General features: G+C 60.9%; 2 protein-coding genes across 3 annotated transcripts in view; both read left to right on the plus strand.

The window, feature by feature from the left end:
* Window positions 1–5,632, plus strand: part of SUGP1 (SURP and G-patch domain containing 1) — a 28,275-nt gene extending 22,643 nt beyond the window's left edge. For both annotated transcript variants that reach the window (XM_066205611.1, XM_066205612.1), the window contains exons 12-14: window positions 669–814; window positions 1,854–2,309; window positions 4,486–5,632. In XM_066205611.1, coding sequence (XP_066061708.1) covers window positions 669–814; window positions 1,854–2,022 — 315 coding nt within the window. In that variant the 3' untranslated portion in view covers window positions 2,023–2,309; window positions 4,486–5,632. The remainder of the gene's footprint in view (window positions 1–668; window positions 815–1,853; window positions 2,310–4,485) is intronic.
* A 2,264-nt stretch (window positions 5,633–7,896) lies between these two features.
* Window positions 7,897–16,074, plus strand: TM6SF2 (transmembrane 6 superfamily member 2). The gene is made up of 10 exons (XM_066205535.1): window positions 7,897–7,993; window positions 8,613–8,716; window positions 9,985–10,082; window positions 10,707–10,810; window positions 11,652–11,734; window positions 12,056–12,180; window positions 12,258–12,359; window positions 13,376–13,468; window positions 14,076–14,195; window positions 15,777–16,074. The coding sequence occupies exons 1-10, from the start codon at window positions 7,914–7,916 to the stop codon at window positions 15,981–15,983; spliced, it is 1,116 nt and encodes a 371-aa protein (XP_066061632.1). The 5' UTR covers window positions 7,897–7,913; the 3' UTR covers window positions 15,984–16,074.
* The last annotated feature ends 992 nt before the right edge of the window (window positions 16,075–17,066 follow it).

Raw genomic sequence — 17,066 nt, forward strand, 5'->3', positions numbered from 1 at the left:
TGCTGGGATCGCCATGGCAAGGGTCCCACAGGACGGGACGGGCTTGAAGGTCCTGCTCCCGCTCCGGAGTTCCGCCGTTTGGGGTTTTGTTCAGGAATTGCACGATTTGGGGCTTTCCTGGAATTCCTGATCTGGGATTGCATCCGGGAAATGACCTGGAATTCCTGATCTGGGATTGGATCCAGGGAACAACCTGGAATTCCAGATCTGGGATTGGATCCAGGGAACGACCTGGAATTCCAGATCTGGGATTGGATCCAGGGAACGACCTGGAATTCCAGATCTGGGATTGGATCCGGGGAACAACCTGGAATTCCAGATCCAGGGAACAACCTGGAATTCCTGATCTGGGATTGGATCCGGGGAACGACCTGGAATTCCAGATTTAGGGAACGACCTGGAATTCCTGATCTGGGATTGGATCCAGGAAACGACCTGGAATTCCAGATCCAGGGAACAACCTGGAATTCCAGATCTGGGATTGGATCCAGGGAACGACCTGGAATTCTTGCTCTCTTCTCGCAGCTCCATTCCCTCCTCATCTTTGCAATCCCAGGAATTCCTGGCACTTCTTTCCCCAGAAATCCCCCTTTTGGGATTTTCCCCCCTTTTTCCCGTGATCCACGGACTAGACGAATCCCCCTTTTCCCCGTTTTCTCCCCGGGCAGGAGGGCCGGGAGCCGGATTATTCCGAGTACAAGGAGTTCAAGCTGACGGTGGAGAACATCGGATACCAGATGCTGATGAAGATGGGCTGGAAGGAAGGAGAGGGCTTGGGATCCGACGGGCAGGGGATTAAAAACCCCGTCAGCAAGTGAGTCTTCCCGGGCCTTGTGCCTTCCCTCTTAGTGCGGGGAATTCCCTGCTGGAATCACGGGTTCCTCACCTCGGCGTGGAAAATTCAATCCAGGAAAAAATTCCTGAGTTTCTGAGAGGATTTTTCTCCTGGATTTGGGGCTTCCGGAAAGGTCTGAGCCCCCAAATCCTGAATTTTCAACCCAAATTTTCATGGGGAGCTGCAGCTCCAAGGGGAATTCCCTGCTGGAATCACGGGTTCCTCACCTGGGCGTGGAAAATTCAATCCAGGAAAAAATTCCTGAGGTTTTGAGAGGATTTTTCTCCTGGATTTGGGGCTTCCGGAAAGGTCTGAGCCCCCAAATCCTGAATTTTCAACCCAAATTTTCATGGGGAGCTGCAGCTCCAAGGGGAATTCCCTGCTGGAATCACGGGTTCCTCACCTGGGCGTGGAAAATTCAATCCAGGAAAAAATTCCTGAGTTTCTGAGAGGATTTTTCTCCTGGATTTGGGGCTCCTGGAAAAGTCTGAGCTCCCAAATCCTGAATCCCCCCAACCCTGGGGATTTGGGAAATAAAACCAGCCCCAACCCTGGGGATTTGGGACGTGAATCCAGTCCTGATCCTGGGGATTTGGGACATGGAACCGATCCCTGGTTCCATCCAAACCCTGGGAATTGGAACCAATCCCTGCTTCCTCCACCTCCAAATCCCAGGAATTTGGGGAATCAAAGCGATCCTGGCCCTGGGGATCTGGGAATCCAAGCGATCCCGGCCCTGGGGGTTTGGGAATCAAACCAATCCCAACCCTGGGGATCTGGGAATCCAAGCGATCCCAACCCTGGGGATCTGGGAATCCAAGCGATCCCGGCCCTGGGGATCTGGGAATCCAAGCGATCCCGGCCCTGGGGCTCTGGGAATCCAAGCGATCCCGGCCCTGGGGCTCTGGGAATCCAAGCGATCCCGGCCCTGGGGTTTGTGCCCGCCCTCCCGGGGCGCAGTCCGCGCGGGAATTCCCGGGCCCGGCTGTCTGAGCCGCCGCGTTCCCGTTCTTCCCAGGGGCACCCCGGCCCTGGACGGGGCCGGCTTCGGCATCGAGCGGCCGGCGGAGCTCACCAAGGAGGACGACGAGTACGAGGCCTTCCGCAAGCGCATGATGCTGGCCTACAGGTTCCGGCCCAACCCCCTGGTACGGGATAATGGGAATGGGATAACGGGAATGGGATAATGGGAATGGGATAACGGGATAGTGGGATAATGGGATAATGGGATAATGGGATATTGGGATAATGGGGTCAGTGAGTACGAGGCCTTCCGCAAGCGCATGATGCTGGCCTACAGGTTCCGGCCCAACCCCCTGGTACGGGAGAACGGGAGAACGGGATAACGGGATTGGGATAACGGGATAATGGGATTGGGATAATGGGAATGGGATATTGGGGTAATGGGGTCAGCGAGTACGAGGCCTTCCGCAAGCGCATGATGCTGGCCTACAGGTTCCGGCCCAACCCCCTGGTACGGGAGAACGGGAATGGGAGAACGGGAATGGGATAATGGGATAATGGGATAACGGGATAATGGGATAACGGGAATGGGATATTGGGATAATGGGGTCAGCGAGTACGAGGCCTTCCGCAAGTGCATGATGCTGGCCTACAGGTTCCGGCCCAACCCCCTGGTAGGGGAGAACGGGATAATGGGAATGGGATCAGGAATTGGGATAATGGGAATGGGATAATGGGATTGGGATAACAGGAATGGGATCAGAAATGAGGTAACGGGAAGGGGATTGGGATAACAGGAATGGGATAACGGGAATGGGATCAGGAGTTGGGATAACAGGATTGGGATAACGGGATTGGGATAACGGGAATGGCATCAGGAGTTGGGATAACAGGAATGGGATAACGGGAATGGGATCAGGAATTGGGATAACGGGAATGGGATAACAGGATTGGGATATTGGGATTGGGATATTGGGGTAATTGGATATTGGGATTGGGGTATTGGGAATGGGGGATTGGGATAACGGGAATGGGATAACGGGAATGGGATCAGGAGTTGGGATAACAGGATTGGGATAACGGGAATGGGATATTGGGATTGGGGTATTGGGGTAATGGGATTGGGGTATTGGGAATGGGGGATTGGGATAACGGGAATGGGATCAGGAGTTGGGATAACGGGAGTGGGATCAGGAGTTGGGATAACGGGAATGGGATCAGGGGTGGGAGGAGGGGGATGGCAGTGGGATCAATGCTGGCATCCCACTTCTGGCCGAACCTGCTGATTTGGGATTGGGATCATGGCAATGGGAATGGCAATGGGAATGGGAATGGGATGGAGCCAGTGATGAGGGAGAGTCCCTGGAATGGGAACAGGACGGATCCCTTGGAATGGGGCAGGGACAGATCCCTGGAATGGGAACAGGACGGATCCCTGGAATGGGAACAGGGCAGATCCCTGGAATGGGAACAGGGACAGATCCCTGGAATGGGAACAGGACGGATCCCTGGAATGGGAACAGGACAGATCCCTGGAATGGGAACAGGACGGATCCCTTGGAATGGGGCAGGGGCAGATCCCTGGAATGGGGCAGGGACAGATCCCTGGAATGGGAACAGGGACAGATCCCTGGAATGGGAACAGGACAGATCCCTGGAATGGGAACAGGACAGATCCCTGGAATGGGAACAGGACAGATCCCTGGAATGGGAACAGGACAGATCCCTGGAATGGGAACAGGACAGATCCCTGGAATGGGAACAGGACAGATCCCTGGAATGGGAACAGGACGGATCCCTGGAATGGGAACAGGGACAGATCCCTGGAATGGGAACAGGACGGATCCCTGGAATGGGAACAGGGACAGATCCCTGGAATGGGAACAGGACGGATCCCTGGAATGGGAACAGGGACAGATCCCTGGAATGGGAACAGGACGGATCCCTGGAATGGGAACAGGACGGATCCCTTGGAATGGGGCAGGGACAGATCCCTGGAATGGGGCAGGGACAGATCCCTGGAATGGGAACAGGACGGATCCCTGGAATGGGAACAGGGACAGATCCCTGGAATGGGAACAGGACGGATCCCTGGAATGGGAACAGGGACAGATCCCTGGAATGGGAACAGGACGGATCCCTGGAATGGGAACAGGACGGATCCCTTGGAATGGGGCAGGGACAGATCCCTGGAATGGGGCAGGGACAGATCCCTGGAATGGGAACAGGACGGATCCCTGGAATGGGAACAGGACGGATCCCTGGAATCTCAGGTCTGGGAATCCTGGGAACGTTGGCAGCCGGAAAACTCAAGCCCCTCTTGGATTCTCTGCTCACCCTGAACCAATTCATCCTCCCAGCATTCCCGGGATGCAGAATTCTCCTTCCCATTCATTTGTTCCTCCCAATCCCGGTTTTATTTCCGGCTATATCCCGGTCCAACCCCTCCCAAGGGAAGCTCTTCCATGAATCCCACGAGATTTCTTTGGAATTACCATTGCCAGGGGGGAAAAAAAAATCCCAAAAAAAGGGATTTTCCCTTTTCCCTTCCCAGCCAAAAATTTCGGGGGGAAAAACCTGGGAAAAAACCTCCCATTCCAGTGGCTTGCCCAGAGAATCCAGCTGCTGATTTTTGGGATAAAATCCCCGATCCTGATGATTTTTCCATTGTTTTTTCCTCCCTACAGAACAACCCACGACGACCTTACTACTGAGGATTGGTTTTTCCCACCGGATTTCCTGGGAATTCTTATCCCAAACTTCATTCTCCATCTCTATTCTTTTTTTTTTTTCTTTTCCCTGCTATTATCCAGCTTTTTTTTTATTTTGGGACAGAAGGTTTGGAGCAGCTCCACCCCCAAAAAAAACCCCCAAAAAATCCCCCCAAAAAGGGATTTGGGATTTTTTTGGGAATGGCAGATCTGGTGCTGCTCCGGGAGGAGGGGATTTCGTTCCTTGGTTTTGTCTTGGGATCCCAAAGCCCAGAGATTTTGGGGGGAATTTCAGGATTTTTGGGATGTGGGGGGGGATTTATTCCCTGTCCCAGGGATTTTACCAACACCTCCTGTGTTTTGGGGTGACAGAAAAACCCAAAATTCCGAAGCTGAACTTTGGGAAAAATCCCACAAAATTCCAAAAACTTTGGGGAAAAAATTTCCAAAAATCCCAAATCAAACTTTGGGGAAAAAAAATCCAACAAAATTCAAAAAACTTTGGGAAAAAATCCAACAAAATTCCAAAAACTTTGGGGAAAAAATTTCCAAAAATCCCAAATCAAACTTTGGGAAAAAAATCCAACAAAATTCAAAAAACTGGGAAAAAATCCAACAAAATCCCAAATCAATCTTTGGGAAAAAAAATCCAACAAAATTCAAAAAAATGGGAAAAAATCCAACAAAATCCCAAATCAAACTTTGGGGAAAAAAATCCAACAAAATTCAAAAAACTTTGGGAAAAAATCCCACAAAATTCCAGAAACTTTGGGGAAAAAAAAAATCCAACAAAATCCCAAATCAATCTTTGGGAAAAAAAATCCAACAAAATTCAAAAAAATGGGAAAAAATCCAACAAAATCCCAAATCAAACTTTGGGGAAAAAAAAACCCCAACAAAATCCCAAATCAAACTTTTGGGAAAAAAAAATCCCACAAAATTCCAAAAACCTTGGGGAAAAAAAATCCCACAAAATCCCAAAAGCTCTGGGGAAAAACCCCCAAATCCCACAAAATCCCAAACCACCCTTAGGGAAAATAAACCCCGAACCCCCGGCCCCAAAGCTCGGGAAATTCCGCTTTTTCTTCAAGGAGTCTGTAAATAAAATGAAACTTCTTTGTTCCTTCGGGCTAATCCTTGGAATTTTATTTTTTTTGGGGGGGAAGGGAGGGATTCTTTATTTTTAGGGTGGGAGGTGCCGCCCTGGAGCTCCGTTTTCCAAGGATTTTTTAGGGAAAAAAAAAAAAAGCTGGATTTGGCTCCTTTTCTTTGGCGGGGTTGGGAGGGTTTATCCAAGGCGAATCCCAAAGTCGGGAGCCGGGAATTGGGGGAAAATCGGGAAATCCCGATGAAACCCTGGGCAGCTCCGCAGGGACCGAGGTCACCCTTGGATCCCCATCCCGGAATTTCCCCGGGAATTCGGAGGTTTGAGAAAGGGATTTTTGGGAGCAGGGAAAGAAAGGGGGGGTGGGGAAATCCGGGTTTATTCCAGGGGATTGCGGCGCTCAGGGCGTGGGAATGTGGGAATTCGGGCTGTTCCCGGCGGGAATTCCCGGCTGAAGCGTCACCACGGCCAAACCCGGTATTCCGCTGAAATCCCGGGGCCAAAATTCCATTTATTCCTTCTTTCTCCTTTTCTTTTTCCTTCTTTTTCCCTTTTCCTCCCTCCCTTTTCCCTTCCTTTATTCCTTCATTCCCCCAGCCCAACCTCGATTTCTCGCCCCTCCCCTCCCACTTCTCCCAAGTGCAGGATTCCCGGGGAAAAGCTGGAAAGCTTTTCCATGGAATCATCCATCCCAAAATCCTTTTTGGGTTTTTTCCTTCCCATTTTTGTGGGGTTTTTTTTTGGGGGGGGGGTTTGGTTGGTTTGGGTTTTTTGTGGGTTTTTTTAGGTTTTGGGAATTTGGGGAATTTTGGGAATTTTTTTTTGGGGGGGGGGTGTTTTTGGGGGGGATTTTTTGCTGCTATGGGATGATTCCTTATCCCATTCCCAATCCCCGAGGCCGAACCCCGGGTTTATTCCCAAGATTTATCCCCCGTGTTTATTCCCAGGTTTTATCCCCCGGGTTTATTCCCAGGTTTTATCCCCCGGGTTTATTCCCAGGTTTTATCCCCCGGGTTTATTCCCAGGTTTTATTCCCCGGGTTTATTCCCAGGTTTTATTCCCCGTGTTTATTCCCAGGTTTTATCCCCCGGGTTTATTCCCAGGTTTTATTCCCCGGGTTTATTCCCAGGTTTTATTCCCCGGGTTTATTCCCAGGTTTTATCCCCCGGGTTTATTCCCAGGTTTTATCCCCCGGGTTTATTCCCAGGTTTTATTCCCAAGGTTTATCCCCCCAGATTTTATCCCCCGGGTTCATTCCCGTTCCCATTCCCGGGCGTGTCTCCCACAGGGACAATCCCAGGGCAAAATCCAGCCGGGAACATCCCTGAGGAACGGCCGGGCCAAAGGGCGAATTCCCGAGGGATCGATTTGGGAATCCGGGAAAAGGCGGAGCCGCCGCCCGGGGTGGGGCTCGGGAGCCGCGGGAAGTTTGGAATTCCTCGGGAAATTCGCTCAGGGATATGATGTTCCAAGGGCTGGGAATTCCGAGTTTCCTTCCGCAAAATCCGGGATCAAGGCTCGGGAATTCCGGCTTTCCAGAGGGATGTGGAGCCCTTCAATCCTCCCGAAAATCCGGGATAAACGCTCGGGAATTCCGAGCTCTCGGCGGGATGTGCAGCCCTTGGAAAAGCCGCTTCCCATCCCTTCAATCCTCCTGAAAATCCGGGATAAAGGCTGGGGAATTCTGGGTTCCCTTCCCGAAAATCCGGGATAAAGGCTCGGGAATTCTGGGTTCCCTTCCCGAAAATCCGGGATAATGGCTCGGGAATTCCGTGTCCCGCTGTCCCCGCGGTGCCCCTGCCCGTCCCCGCTGTCCCTGCCCGTGTCCCCCGTGTCCCGCTGTCCCTGCCCGTGTCCCCGCGGTGTCCCCGCTGTCCCTGCCCGTGTCCCCCGTGTCCCGCTGTCCCTGCTCTGTCCCCCGTGTCCCCGCTGTCCCTGCCCGTGTCCCCCGTGTCCCGCTGTCCCTGCCCGTGTCCCCGCGGTGTCCCCGGTGTCCCTGCTCTGTCCCCCGTGTCCCGCTGTCCCCGCTGTCCCTGCCCCCGGTGTCCCCGCTGTCCCTGCCCGTGTCCCCGCGGTGTCCCCGCTGTCCCCGCTGTCCCTGCCCGTGTCCCCGCTCTGTCCCCCGTGTCCCCGCTGTCCCTGCCCGTGTCCCGCTGTCCCTGCCCGTGTCCCGCTGTCCCTGTCCGTGTCCCCGCTGTCCCCGCTGTCCCCGCGGTGTCCCTGCGGCTTTAAGGGCGCCGTGTGCCCGGGGCGGTGGCGGGGCCGAAGTCCGCGGCCCGGAGGCGGCGGCGGGGCCGGGATGCAGCTCCCGGCCGGCCTGGCCGCCCCCCTGCTCGCCCTGCCCGCCGCCCTGGGGGTCAGCGCCGCCGCCGCCCTGCCGTGAGTGCGGCGGGGACACGGGGACAGCGGGGACACGGGGGACAGAGGGGGGACAGAGCGGGGACAGAGCGGGGGCGGCGGGGACAGAGCGGGGACAGAGCGGGGACACGGGGGACAGAGCGGGGACACAGGGGACAGAGCGGGGACAGCGGGGACACCGCGGAGACACCGGGACAGAGCGGGGACACAGGGGACAGAGCGGGGACGGCGGGGACAACGGGGACACAGGGGACAGCGGGACCGGGCAGGGAGCCCCGGGAACGGGGAACGGGGAATGGGAAGAGGGAGGGACCCCCGGGGACGGGGAACGGGAAACAGGGAACAGGGTTTGTCCTGGGTCCGGGAATCCACCCCGGGATGGGCTGGATCTGGCCTGGATCCGGGAATCCACCCTGGGACAGGGGCTGGATCTGGCCTGGATCCGGGAATCCACCCCGGGACAGGGGCTGGATCTGGCCTGGATCCGGGAATCCACCCCGGGACAGGGGCTGGATCTGGCCTGGATCCGGGGATCCACCCCGGGACAGGGGCTGGATCTGGCCTGGATCCGGGAATCCATCCCTTTAATGGGATCGGGGGATCGGGGTCAGGCCCTGCAGTGTCCCCGATCCCACCGCAGCCCCACAACGCTGGCCCTGACCGTGACCCTGGTGCTCCTCGGCCTCGTCACCCTCCTCATCCTCACCGGGGACTTCAGCCTCTTCCAGGACCCCCTGTACTGCGGTGAGACCCCGGGGAGGGGTCTGGGGTCTGGGGTTGGGAGTTTGGGGTTTGGGGTCTGGGGTTTGGGGTTGGGAGTTTGGGGTCTGGAGTTTGGGGTCTGGGGTCTGGGGTTGGGAGTTTGGGGTTTGGGGTCTGGGGTTTGAAGTTTGGGATTTGGGGTTGGGAGTTTGGGGTTTGGGGTTTGGGGAGAGCTGTGGTTGTCAGACCCCCATGGAACAGGGATCTGGGATCTGGGATTTGGGGGGACCCACGTGGAGCAGGAGTTTGGGATTTGGGGGATCTGCAGATCCCACCCAGGGCAGGGATTTGGGATTCTGAGGGACCCCGCACTGAGCAGGGATTTGGGATTTGGGATTTTGGGGGATGTGAGGGCCCCACAGGGATTTGGGCTCTGGGGTTTTGGGGGTCCCGCCCGGAGCAGGGATTTGGGCTCTGGGGTTTTGGGGACCCCGCACGGAGCAGGGATTTGGGCTGTGGGGTTTTGGGGGTCCCGCACAGAGCAGGGATTTGGGCTCTGGGGTTTTGGGGACCCCGCCCGGAGCAGGGATTTGGGATTTGGGATTTTTGGGGTCCCGCACGGAGCAGGGATTTGGGATTTGGGATTTTGGGGGTCCCACCCGGAGCAGGGATTTGGGCTGTGGGGTTTTGGGGACCCCGCACGGAGCAGGGATTTGGGATTTGGGATTTTGGGGGTCCCACCCGGAGCAGGGATTTGGGCTGTGGGGTTTTGGGGACCCCGCACGGAGCAGGGATTTGGGATTTGGGATTTTGGGGGTCCCACCCGGAGCAGGGATTTGGGCTGTGGGGTTTTGGGGGTCCCACCCGGAGCAGGGATTTGGGCTGTGGGGTTTTGGGGGTCCCGCCCGGAGCAGGGATTTGGGCTGTGGGGTTTTGGGGACCCCGCACGGAGCAGGGATTTGGGATTTGGGATTTGGGATTTTGGGGGTCCCACCCGGAGCAGGGATTTGGGCTGTGGGGTTTTGGGGGTCCCGCACAGAGCAGGGATTTGGGCTGTGGGGTTTTGGGGGTCCCACCCGGAGCAGGGATTTGGGCTCTGGGATTTTGGGGACCCCGCCCGGAGCAGGGATTTGGGCTGTGGGGTTTTGGGGACCCCGCCCGGAGCAGGGATTTGGGCTCTGGGGTTTTGGGGGTCCCGCACGGAGCAGGGATTTGGGATTTGGGCTCTGGGGTTTTGGGGGTCCCACCCGGAGCAGGGATTTGGGCTCTGGGGTTTTGGGGACCCCGCCCGGACCCCCCGCTGCCGGCAGTGTTCGTGGCGTTCTCCTTCGTGTCGGCCGTGGATCTGCTGGTGGCGCTGGAGGAGGACGGGCTCATCGCGGGCGTCACCGAGACCTTCGTGCGGGAGGTGCCGGCCCGCCCCACAGCCCGCCCGGGACCCCCGCGTGACACGGTGTCCCCCCCCGGTGTCCCCTCCCGGTGTCCCCACCCCGGAGTGACACGGTGTCCCCCCCCCGGTGTCCCCTCCCGGTGTCCCCACCCCGGGGTGACACGGTGTCCCCCCCCCGGTGTCCCCTCCCGGTGTCCCCACCCCGGAGTGACACGGTGTGTCCCCCCGGTGTCCCCTCCCGGTGTCCCCACCCCGGGGTGACACGGTGTCCCCTCCCGGTGTCCCCTCCCGGTGTCCCCCCCCGGTGTCCCCCCCCGGTGTCCCCCCCCGGTGTCCCCCCCCGGTGTGCCCCCGGTGTGACCCCGGTGTGACCCGCTGTCCCATCCCTGTGTAACCCGGTGTCCCATTCCCGGGGTGACCCGCCGTCCCCGCCGTCCCCGCCGTCCCCGCCGTCCCCGCCGTCCCCGCCGTCCCCGCCGTCCCCGCCGTCCCCGCTGTCCCCTCGTTGTCCCCGATGTCCCCTCGTTGTCCCCGATGTCCCCTCGTTGTCCCCGCTGTCCCCTCGTTGTCCCCGATGTCCCCGCTGTCCCCTCGCCGTCCCCTGTGTCCCCAGCCCGGTGTGACCCGCCGCCCGTCCCGCAGGGCGCCGCTCACCTGCGCACGGCGCACGGGCTGCTGGGCTGTTACTGGGCCGGCTCCGTGCACTGCGGGCTCTGCCTGGCGCTGGCCGCCGCCGCGGGGAGCAGGTGCGCGGGAGCGGAGCCCGGAGCCCCCGGAGGGGGCCGCAGAGCGCCCGGCTCGGGGGGCCGGGGCCGGGCAGGGGTCGGGAGAATCCCCAGTTCCTGAGGGGGGGCTGGAGAATCCCCAGTTCCTGAGGGGAGGGGCTGGAGAATCCCAAATTCCTGAGGGGGGGCTGGGGGGGCTGGAGAATCCCCAAATTCCTGAGGGGGGGCTGGAGAATCCCCAAATTCCTGAGGGGGGGCTGGAGAATCCCCAATTCCTGAGGGGGGGGGCTGGAGAATCCCCAAATTTCTGAGGGGGGGGGGCTGGAGAATCCCCAAATTCCCGAGGGGGGGCTGGAGAATCCCCAAATTTCTGAGGGAGGGGGTGGGGGGAGCTGGAGAATCCCCAAATTCCTGAGGGGCGGCTCGGGGCAGTGGGAAATCCCGAATTTCCCGAGGATGGGGCTGGAAAATCCCGAATCCCTGAGGAGGGGGCTCGAGGGGTGGGGAGGGCTGGAGAATCCTGAATTTCTGAGGAGGGGGCGAGGGGGGGTGGCGGAATTCCCGGATTTCCTAAGGAGGGGACTCGGGGAGGTGGGAGAATCCCCAATTCCTGAGGAGGGGGCTCCCAGTGCTCCCGGGGGGGGGGGGGGTGCTTAAAATATCCCGGATTTTGAGGAGGGGTCTCCCGGGAGAATTAAAAACTCCCGGATTTTGAGGAGGGGTCTCCCGGGGAATTAAAAACTCCCGGATTTTGAGGAGGGGTCTCCCGGGGGGATTAAAAACTCCCGGATTTTGAGGAGGGGTCTCCCGGGGGATTAAAAACTCCCGGATTTTGAGGAGGGGTCTCCCGCTGCCCCCGCAGGAGGAATTACCGGGACCTGGGTCTCTTCTGGCTGGGCTCGATGCTGATGAGCGCCGTGGTGTTCCTGCTGGGAAACCTGATCGGTGAGGAGGAGGAGGAGGAGGAAGAGAAGGAGGAAGGAGGAGGAAGAGGAAAGGGAAGGAGGAAGAGGAGGTAGAGGGAGGAGGAGGAAGGAGAAGGAGGATGAAGAGGAGGAAGGAGAAGAACAAGGAGGGAGGAGGAGGAGGAAGAAAGAGTAGGAGGAAAGGAGAGGAGGAAGAGGAGGAAGGAGAAGAAGGAGGAGGGAGGAGGAGGAGGAGGAAGAAGGAATCGGAGGAAAGGAGAGGAGGAAGAGGAATAAGGAGGAGGAAGAGGAGGAGGATGAGGAGGAAGGCTCCGCGCCCACCCCGCGCTCTCTCCCGCAGGCAAATACAGCCCCGAGCTGAGCCCGTCCTTCCTCCTCAACCTGCCCTACCTCCTCCTCCTCACCTGGACCGGCCGCCGCCTCTTGCAGCAGCCCCGGGCGCTGCCCCCGCTCAGCGCCCGGCAGGTGAGGCCCCACCGCGGGGTTCGGGGGTCCCAGGGCCGGGTCAGGACCCCCCAGAACCCCCCAAATTCCCGTCCCAGATCGCCGAGGAGCAGAGCAAACCCCTCCACCGGCGGCCTCAGGATGTGCTCCTCATCCTCCTCCTCATCCTCAGCGCCGCCTTCACCTTCTTCAGGGGCTTGGTGAGTGCTGGGGGGCTCCTGGGGGGCTCCTGGAGGGGCTCGGGGGCTCCTGGGGGACTCCTGGGGGGTCCTGGAGGGGCTCGGGGGGTCCTGGGGGGCTCCTGGGGGGCTCCTGGGGGGTCCTGGAGGGGCTCGGGGGCTCCTGGGGGGCTCCTGGGGGATCCTGGAGGGGCTCGGGGGCTCCTGGGGGGCTCCTGGGGGGTCCTGGAGGGGCTCGGGGGGTCCTGGGGGGCTCCTGGGGGGCTCCTGGGGGGTCCTGGAGGGGCTCGGGGGCTCCTGGGGGGCTCCTGGGGGATCCTGGAGGGGCTCGGGGGCTCCTGGGGGGCTCCTGGGGGGTCCTGGAGGGGCTCGGGGGCTCCTGGGGGGCTCCTGGGGGATCCTGGAGGGGCTCGGGGGCTCCTGGGGGGCTCCTGGGGGGTCCTGGAGGGGCTCGGGGGCTCCTGGGGGGCTCCTGGGGAGTCCTGGAGGGGCTCGGGGGGTTCCAGAGGGTCTTGGCGGGCTCCACAAGGGTCTTGAGATGGTCCTGGAGGGGCTTCGGGGGGTCCTGGAGGGGCTTTGGGGGGTCTTGAAGGGTCTCGGGGGCTCTTGGAGGAGCTCTTGGGGGTCCCGGAGGGTCTTGGGGGGGTCATGAGGGTCCTGGAGGGGCTCTGGGGGAGTCTCGGGGGGGCTCTGGAGGGTCTTGAGATGGTCCTGGAGGAGCTCAGGGGTCCTGGGGAGGATCCTGGGGGTCCCGGGGCGGGTTTGGGGGTCCCGGGGCGGGTTTTGGGGGTCGGGGCTGGTTTGGGGATCCCGGGGCAGGTTTTAGGGGTCCCGGGGCGGGTTTGGGGATCCCGGGGCGGGTTTTGGGGGTCCCGGGGCGGGTTTGGGGATCCCGGGGCGGGTTTTGGGGGTCCCGGGGCTGGTTTGGGGGTCCCGGGGCGGGTTTGGGGGATCCCGGGGCTGGTTTGGGGGTCCCGGGGCGGGTTTTGGGGGTCCCAAGGAGGACCCCCTGCCCCACCCCAGCCCGCCCACCCCAGGTGGTCCTGGACTGCCCGGCCGACTCGTGCTTCGACTACACCTACCTGCGGGAGCCCTACCTGAGAGACCCCGTGGGCTACCCCAAAGTGCAGGTCGGGGGGGACACCGGGGGGACAGCGGGGGGGCGACAACGGGGACACCGGGGGGGACACCGGGAGGACACCGGGGGGGCGACAACGGGGACACCAATGTGGGGACGATGGGGACAACGGGGGGGACGACGGGGACACCGGGGGGGAGACAACGGGGACACCGGGGGGACAACGAGGGGACGACAACGGGGACACCGGGGGGGCGACGGGGACATCGGAGGGACGACAACGGGGACACCGGGGGGACAGCGGGGACACCGGGGGGGACGACGGGGACACCGGGGGGGACACCAATGTGGGGACAACGGGGACACCAATGTGGGGACGACGGGGACACCGGGGGAGACAACGGGGACACCGAGGGGGCGACGGGGACACCGGGGGGACAATGAGGCCACCAATGTGGCGTGACCGCGGGGCTTTCCCCGCAGATGCTGATCTACCTGTTCTACCTGCCGCCCTTCCTCATCCTCAGGGGAGGGGACACGGGGATGGGACACCTCGGGGACCCCTCAGGTGTCACCGGGACCACCCGGGGTGACGGTGGGGCCACCCGGGGTGACAATGTGGGGTGACAACGTGGGGTGACCGCGGGCTGTCCCCGCAGATGCTGATCTACCTGTTCTACCTGCTGCCCTTCCTCCTGGCGGCCGCGCTGGGGCTGGCGCTGCCCGGCTGCTGGTGGCTGCCCGACTGCAGCCTGCTGTGCGCCGGCGCCGTGGCGCAGGTGGGGACCCCCAGCCCGGGACTGGGGGGACACCCGGGGGTCTGGGGGGACACCCCAACCGCGGGGGTTCAAAATCCTGGGATTTGAGGGGGGAAAATCCCGGGATCTGGGGGGAAAATCCAGGGGTTTGGGGGAGAATCCCAAAAGGGCGGCCCCAAAACCCGGGGGTTTGGGGGGAGAAATCCTGGGATTTGGGGGGAAATCCTGGGATTTGAGGGGGAAAGCTCAGGATCTGGGGGGTTGTGGGGGAGAATCCCAAAAGGGCGGCCCCAAAATCCCGGGGTTTGGGGGGAGAAATCCTGGGATTTGGGGGGAGAAATCCTGGGATTTAGGGGGGAAATTCGAGGGTCTGGGGGGAGAACCTGGGGGTTTGAGGGGAAATCCCGAGAGGGCGGCAGCTCCAAAGTCCCAGGATTTGAGGGAAATCCTTGGGCTGGGGGGGAAGTCACAGGATCTGGGGAGATATCCCGGGGTTTGGGGGGAAAAAATTCGGCGCATTCGGGGGTTTGGGAGAAATCACAACCGGGTGGCCCCAAAATCCCGGGATTTGGGGGGAAATCCTGGGATTCGGAGGAGAAATGCCCGTTTTAGGGTGCAGCTCCCGGTTTTAGGGCACAGATCCGCAGCGGAGCAGCCGGGCTGGCCCGTAGTTGCCTCAGGCCGCGGGATTTGGGGTTAGTGGGACACAAACGGGAAGGAGACGCAGCGGGGCTATGGACAGGACGGGCCGGGGCCAGAATCCCCTCGGCCGTTCGCGCCTTTGGGGCCGGGGCTTTGCACCCTTTGGGGTCGCGGATTTGCACCTTCTGGGCTCAGGGGGCTGCTCCCTTTGGGGTTGGGGGCTTGCACCTTTTAGGGCCGGGGGTTTGCACCTTTTAGGGCCGGGGGTTTGCACCTTTTAGGGCCGGGGGTTTGCACCTTTTAGGGCCAGAGCTTTGCACCCTTCGGGGCCGGGGGTTTGCACCTTTTAGGGCCGGGGGTTTGCACCCTTTGGGGTCGGGGGTTTGCACCTTTTAGGGCCGGGGGTTTGCACCTTTTAGGGCCAGAGCTTTGCACCCTTCGGGGCCGGGGGTTTGCACCTTTTAGGGCCGGGGATTTGCACCCTTTGGGGTTGGGGTTTGCACTTTTTGGGACCAGGAGTTTTCACCTTTTAGGACCGGGGCTTTGCACCTTTTAGGGCCAGAGGTTTGCACCCTTTGGAGCTGGGGTTTTGCCCCTTTTAGGGCCAGGGTTTTGCCCCTTTTAGGGCCGGGATCCTGAACATTTTAGGGTGGGGGATTTGCACATTTTAGTGCTGGGAGTTTGCACCTTTTAGGGCCAGAGCTTTGCACCCTTTGGGGCTGGAGTTTGCACCCTTTGGGGCCGGGGTTTTGCCCCTTTTAGGGTCGGGTTTTGCCCCTTTTCGGGCCGGAGCTTTGCCCCATTTTAGGGCCGGGATTTTGCCCCATTTTCGGGCCGGGTTTTGCCCCTTTTCGGGCCAGGGTTTTGCCCCTTTTCGGGCCGGGATTTTGCCCCATTTTCGGACCGGGGCTTTGCCCCATTTTCGGGCCGGGCTTTCCCCACGCCGTGGCCGTTCCCCAGGCTCAGTTCGCCCACGTGGGCTCCTCGCTGCACCCGCGGACGCCGTTCCCGTACCAGACCCCGGACGAGGCTCTCGGGGGGTTCCTGCTCTCCAACGCGCTGCTGGCGCTGTGCCCGCTGCTGCTGGCGCTGCGCTGCCGCCGCCGCCCGGCCTTCTTCGTGCCCCGGGCCCGCCCGGGCCTGGCCCGGGACAAGAAATACCTGTGACGTGTCCTGCTGCTGTCCCCGGGGCTGCTGTCACCACCCCAGGTCCTGCTGTCCCCACCCCGGGGGTTTCTGTCCCCACCCCGGGGGATCCCGCCCGGTGCCTCTCGCCCCGCCCCGAGCGCTGGGACAGAGATGTCCCCAAGGGTGTCCCCAGAAATGTCCCAGAGATGTCCCCAGATCGTCACCAGGGGCGTCTCCAGAGTGTCCCCAGAAATGTCCCAGGGGTGTCCCCAGAAATGTCCCAGGGATGTCCCCAGGGGTGTCCCCAGATCGTCACCAGGAGTGTCTCCAGAATGTCCCCAAAAATGTCCCCAGAAATGTCCCAGGGATGTCCCCAGGGGTGTCCCCAGATCGTCACCGGGGTGTCTCCAGAATGTCCCCAAAAATGTCCCCAGAAATGTCCCAGGGATGTCCCCAGGGATGCTCCTGTCCCCCAAAGCTGTGGGGACCTCAGGGTGCTCCGCGGGGACATCGCGGCTCCCGGCGGCTCCTGGAGGTCCCGGTGGATCCCGGTGGGTCCCGGTGGATCCCGGTGGATCCCGGTGGATCCCGGTGCCCCGGGCCGGGCTCAGGGGTGGGGACAGTGCCGGTGTCCCCCAATAAAGGAGCCGAGGCTGTGTCCCCGCCGTGTCCCCGCCGTGTCCCCGCCGTGTCCCCGCCGTGCCGGGGGTGGGTCTGGGATTTTGGGGGTGGGCACACCCAGGTGGGTGGCACCGAGGTTTTTTGGGGGGTGGGCACACCCAGGTGGGTGGCACCGGGGTTTTTTGGGGGGTGGGCACACCCAGGTGGGTGGCACCGGGGTTTTTGGGGGTGACCCCGGAGTTTTCGGGGCGGTCCCGGAGTTTTCGGGGCGGCCCCGGAATTTTCGGGGGGTGACCCCGGAGTTTTGGGGGTGACCCCGGAGTTTTCGGGAGTGGTCCCGGAGTTTTCGGGGGTGGTCCCGGAGTTTTCGGGGGTGACCCCGGAGTTTTCGGGGGTGGTCCCGGAGTTTTCGGGGGTGGTCCCGGAGTTTTCGGGGGTGACCCCGGAGTTTTCGGGGGTGGTCCCGGAGTTTTCGGGGCGGCCCCGGATTTTTCGGGGGTG

The sequence above is a fragment of the Chamaea fasciata genome, unplaced genomic scaffold, assembly GCF_029207755.1.
Source record: "Chamaea fasciata isolate MVZ Bird 193981 ecotype frontalis unplaced genomic scaffold, bChaFas1.0.hap1 SCAF_28, whole genome shotgun sequence".
NCBI lineage: Eukaryota > Metazoa > Chordata > Aves > Passeriformes > Sylviidae > Chamaea > Chamaea fasciata.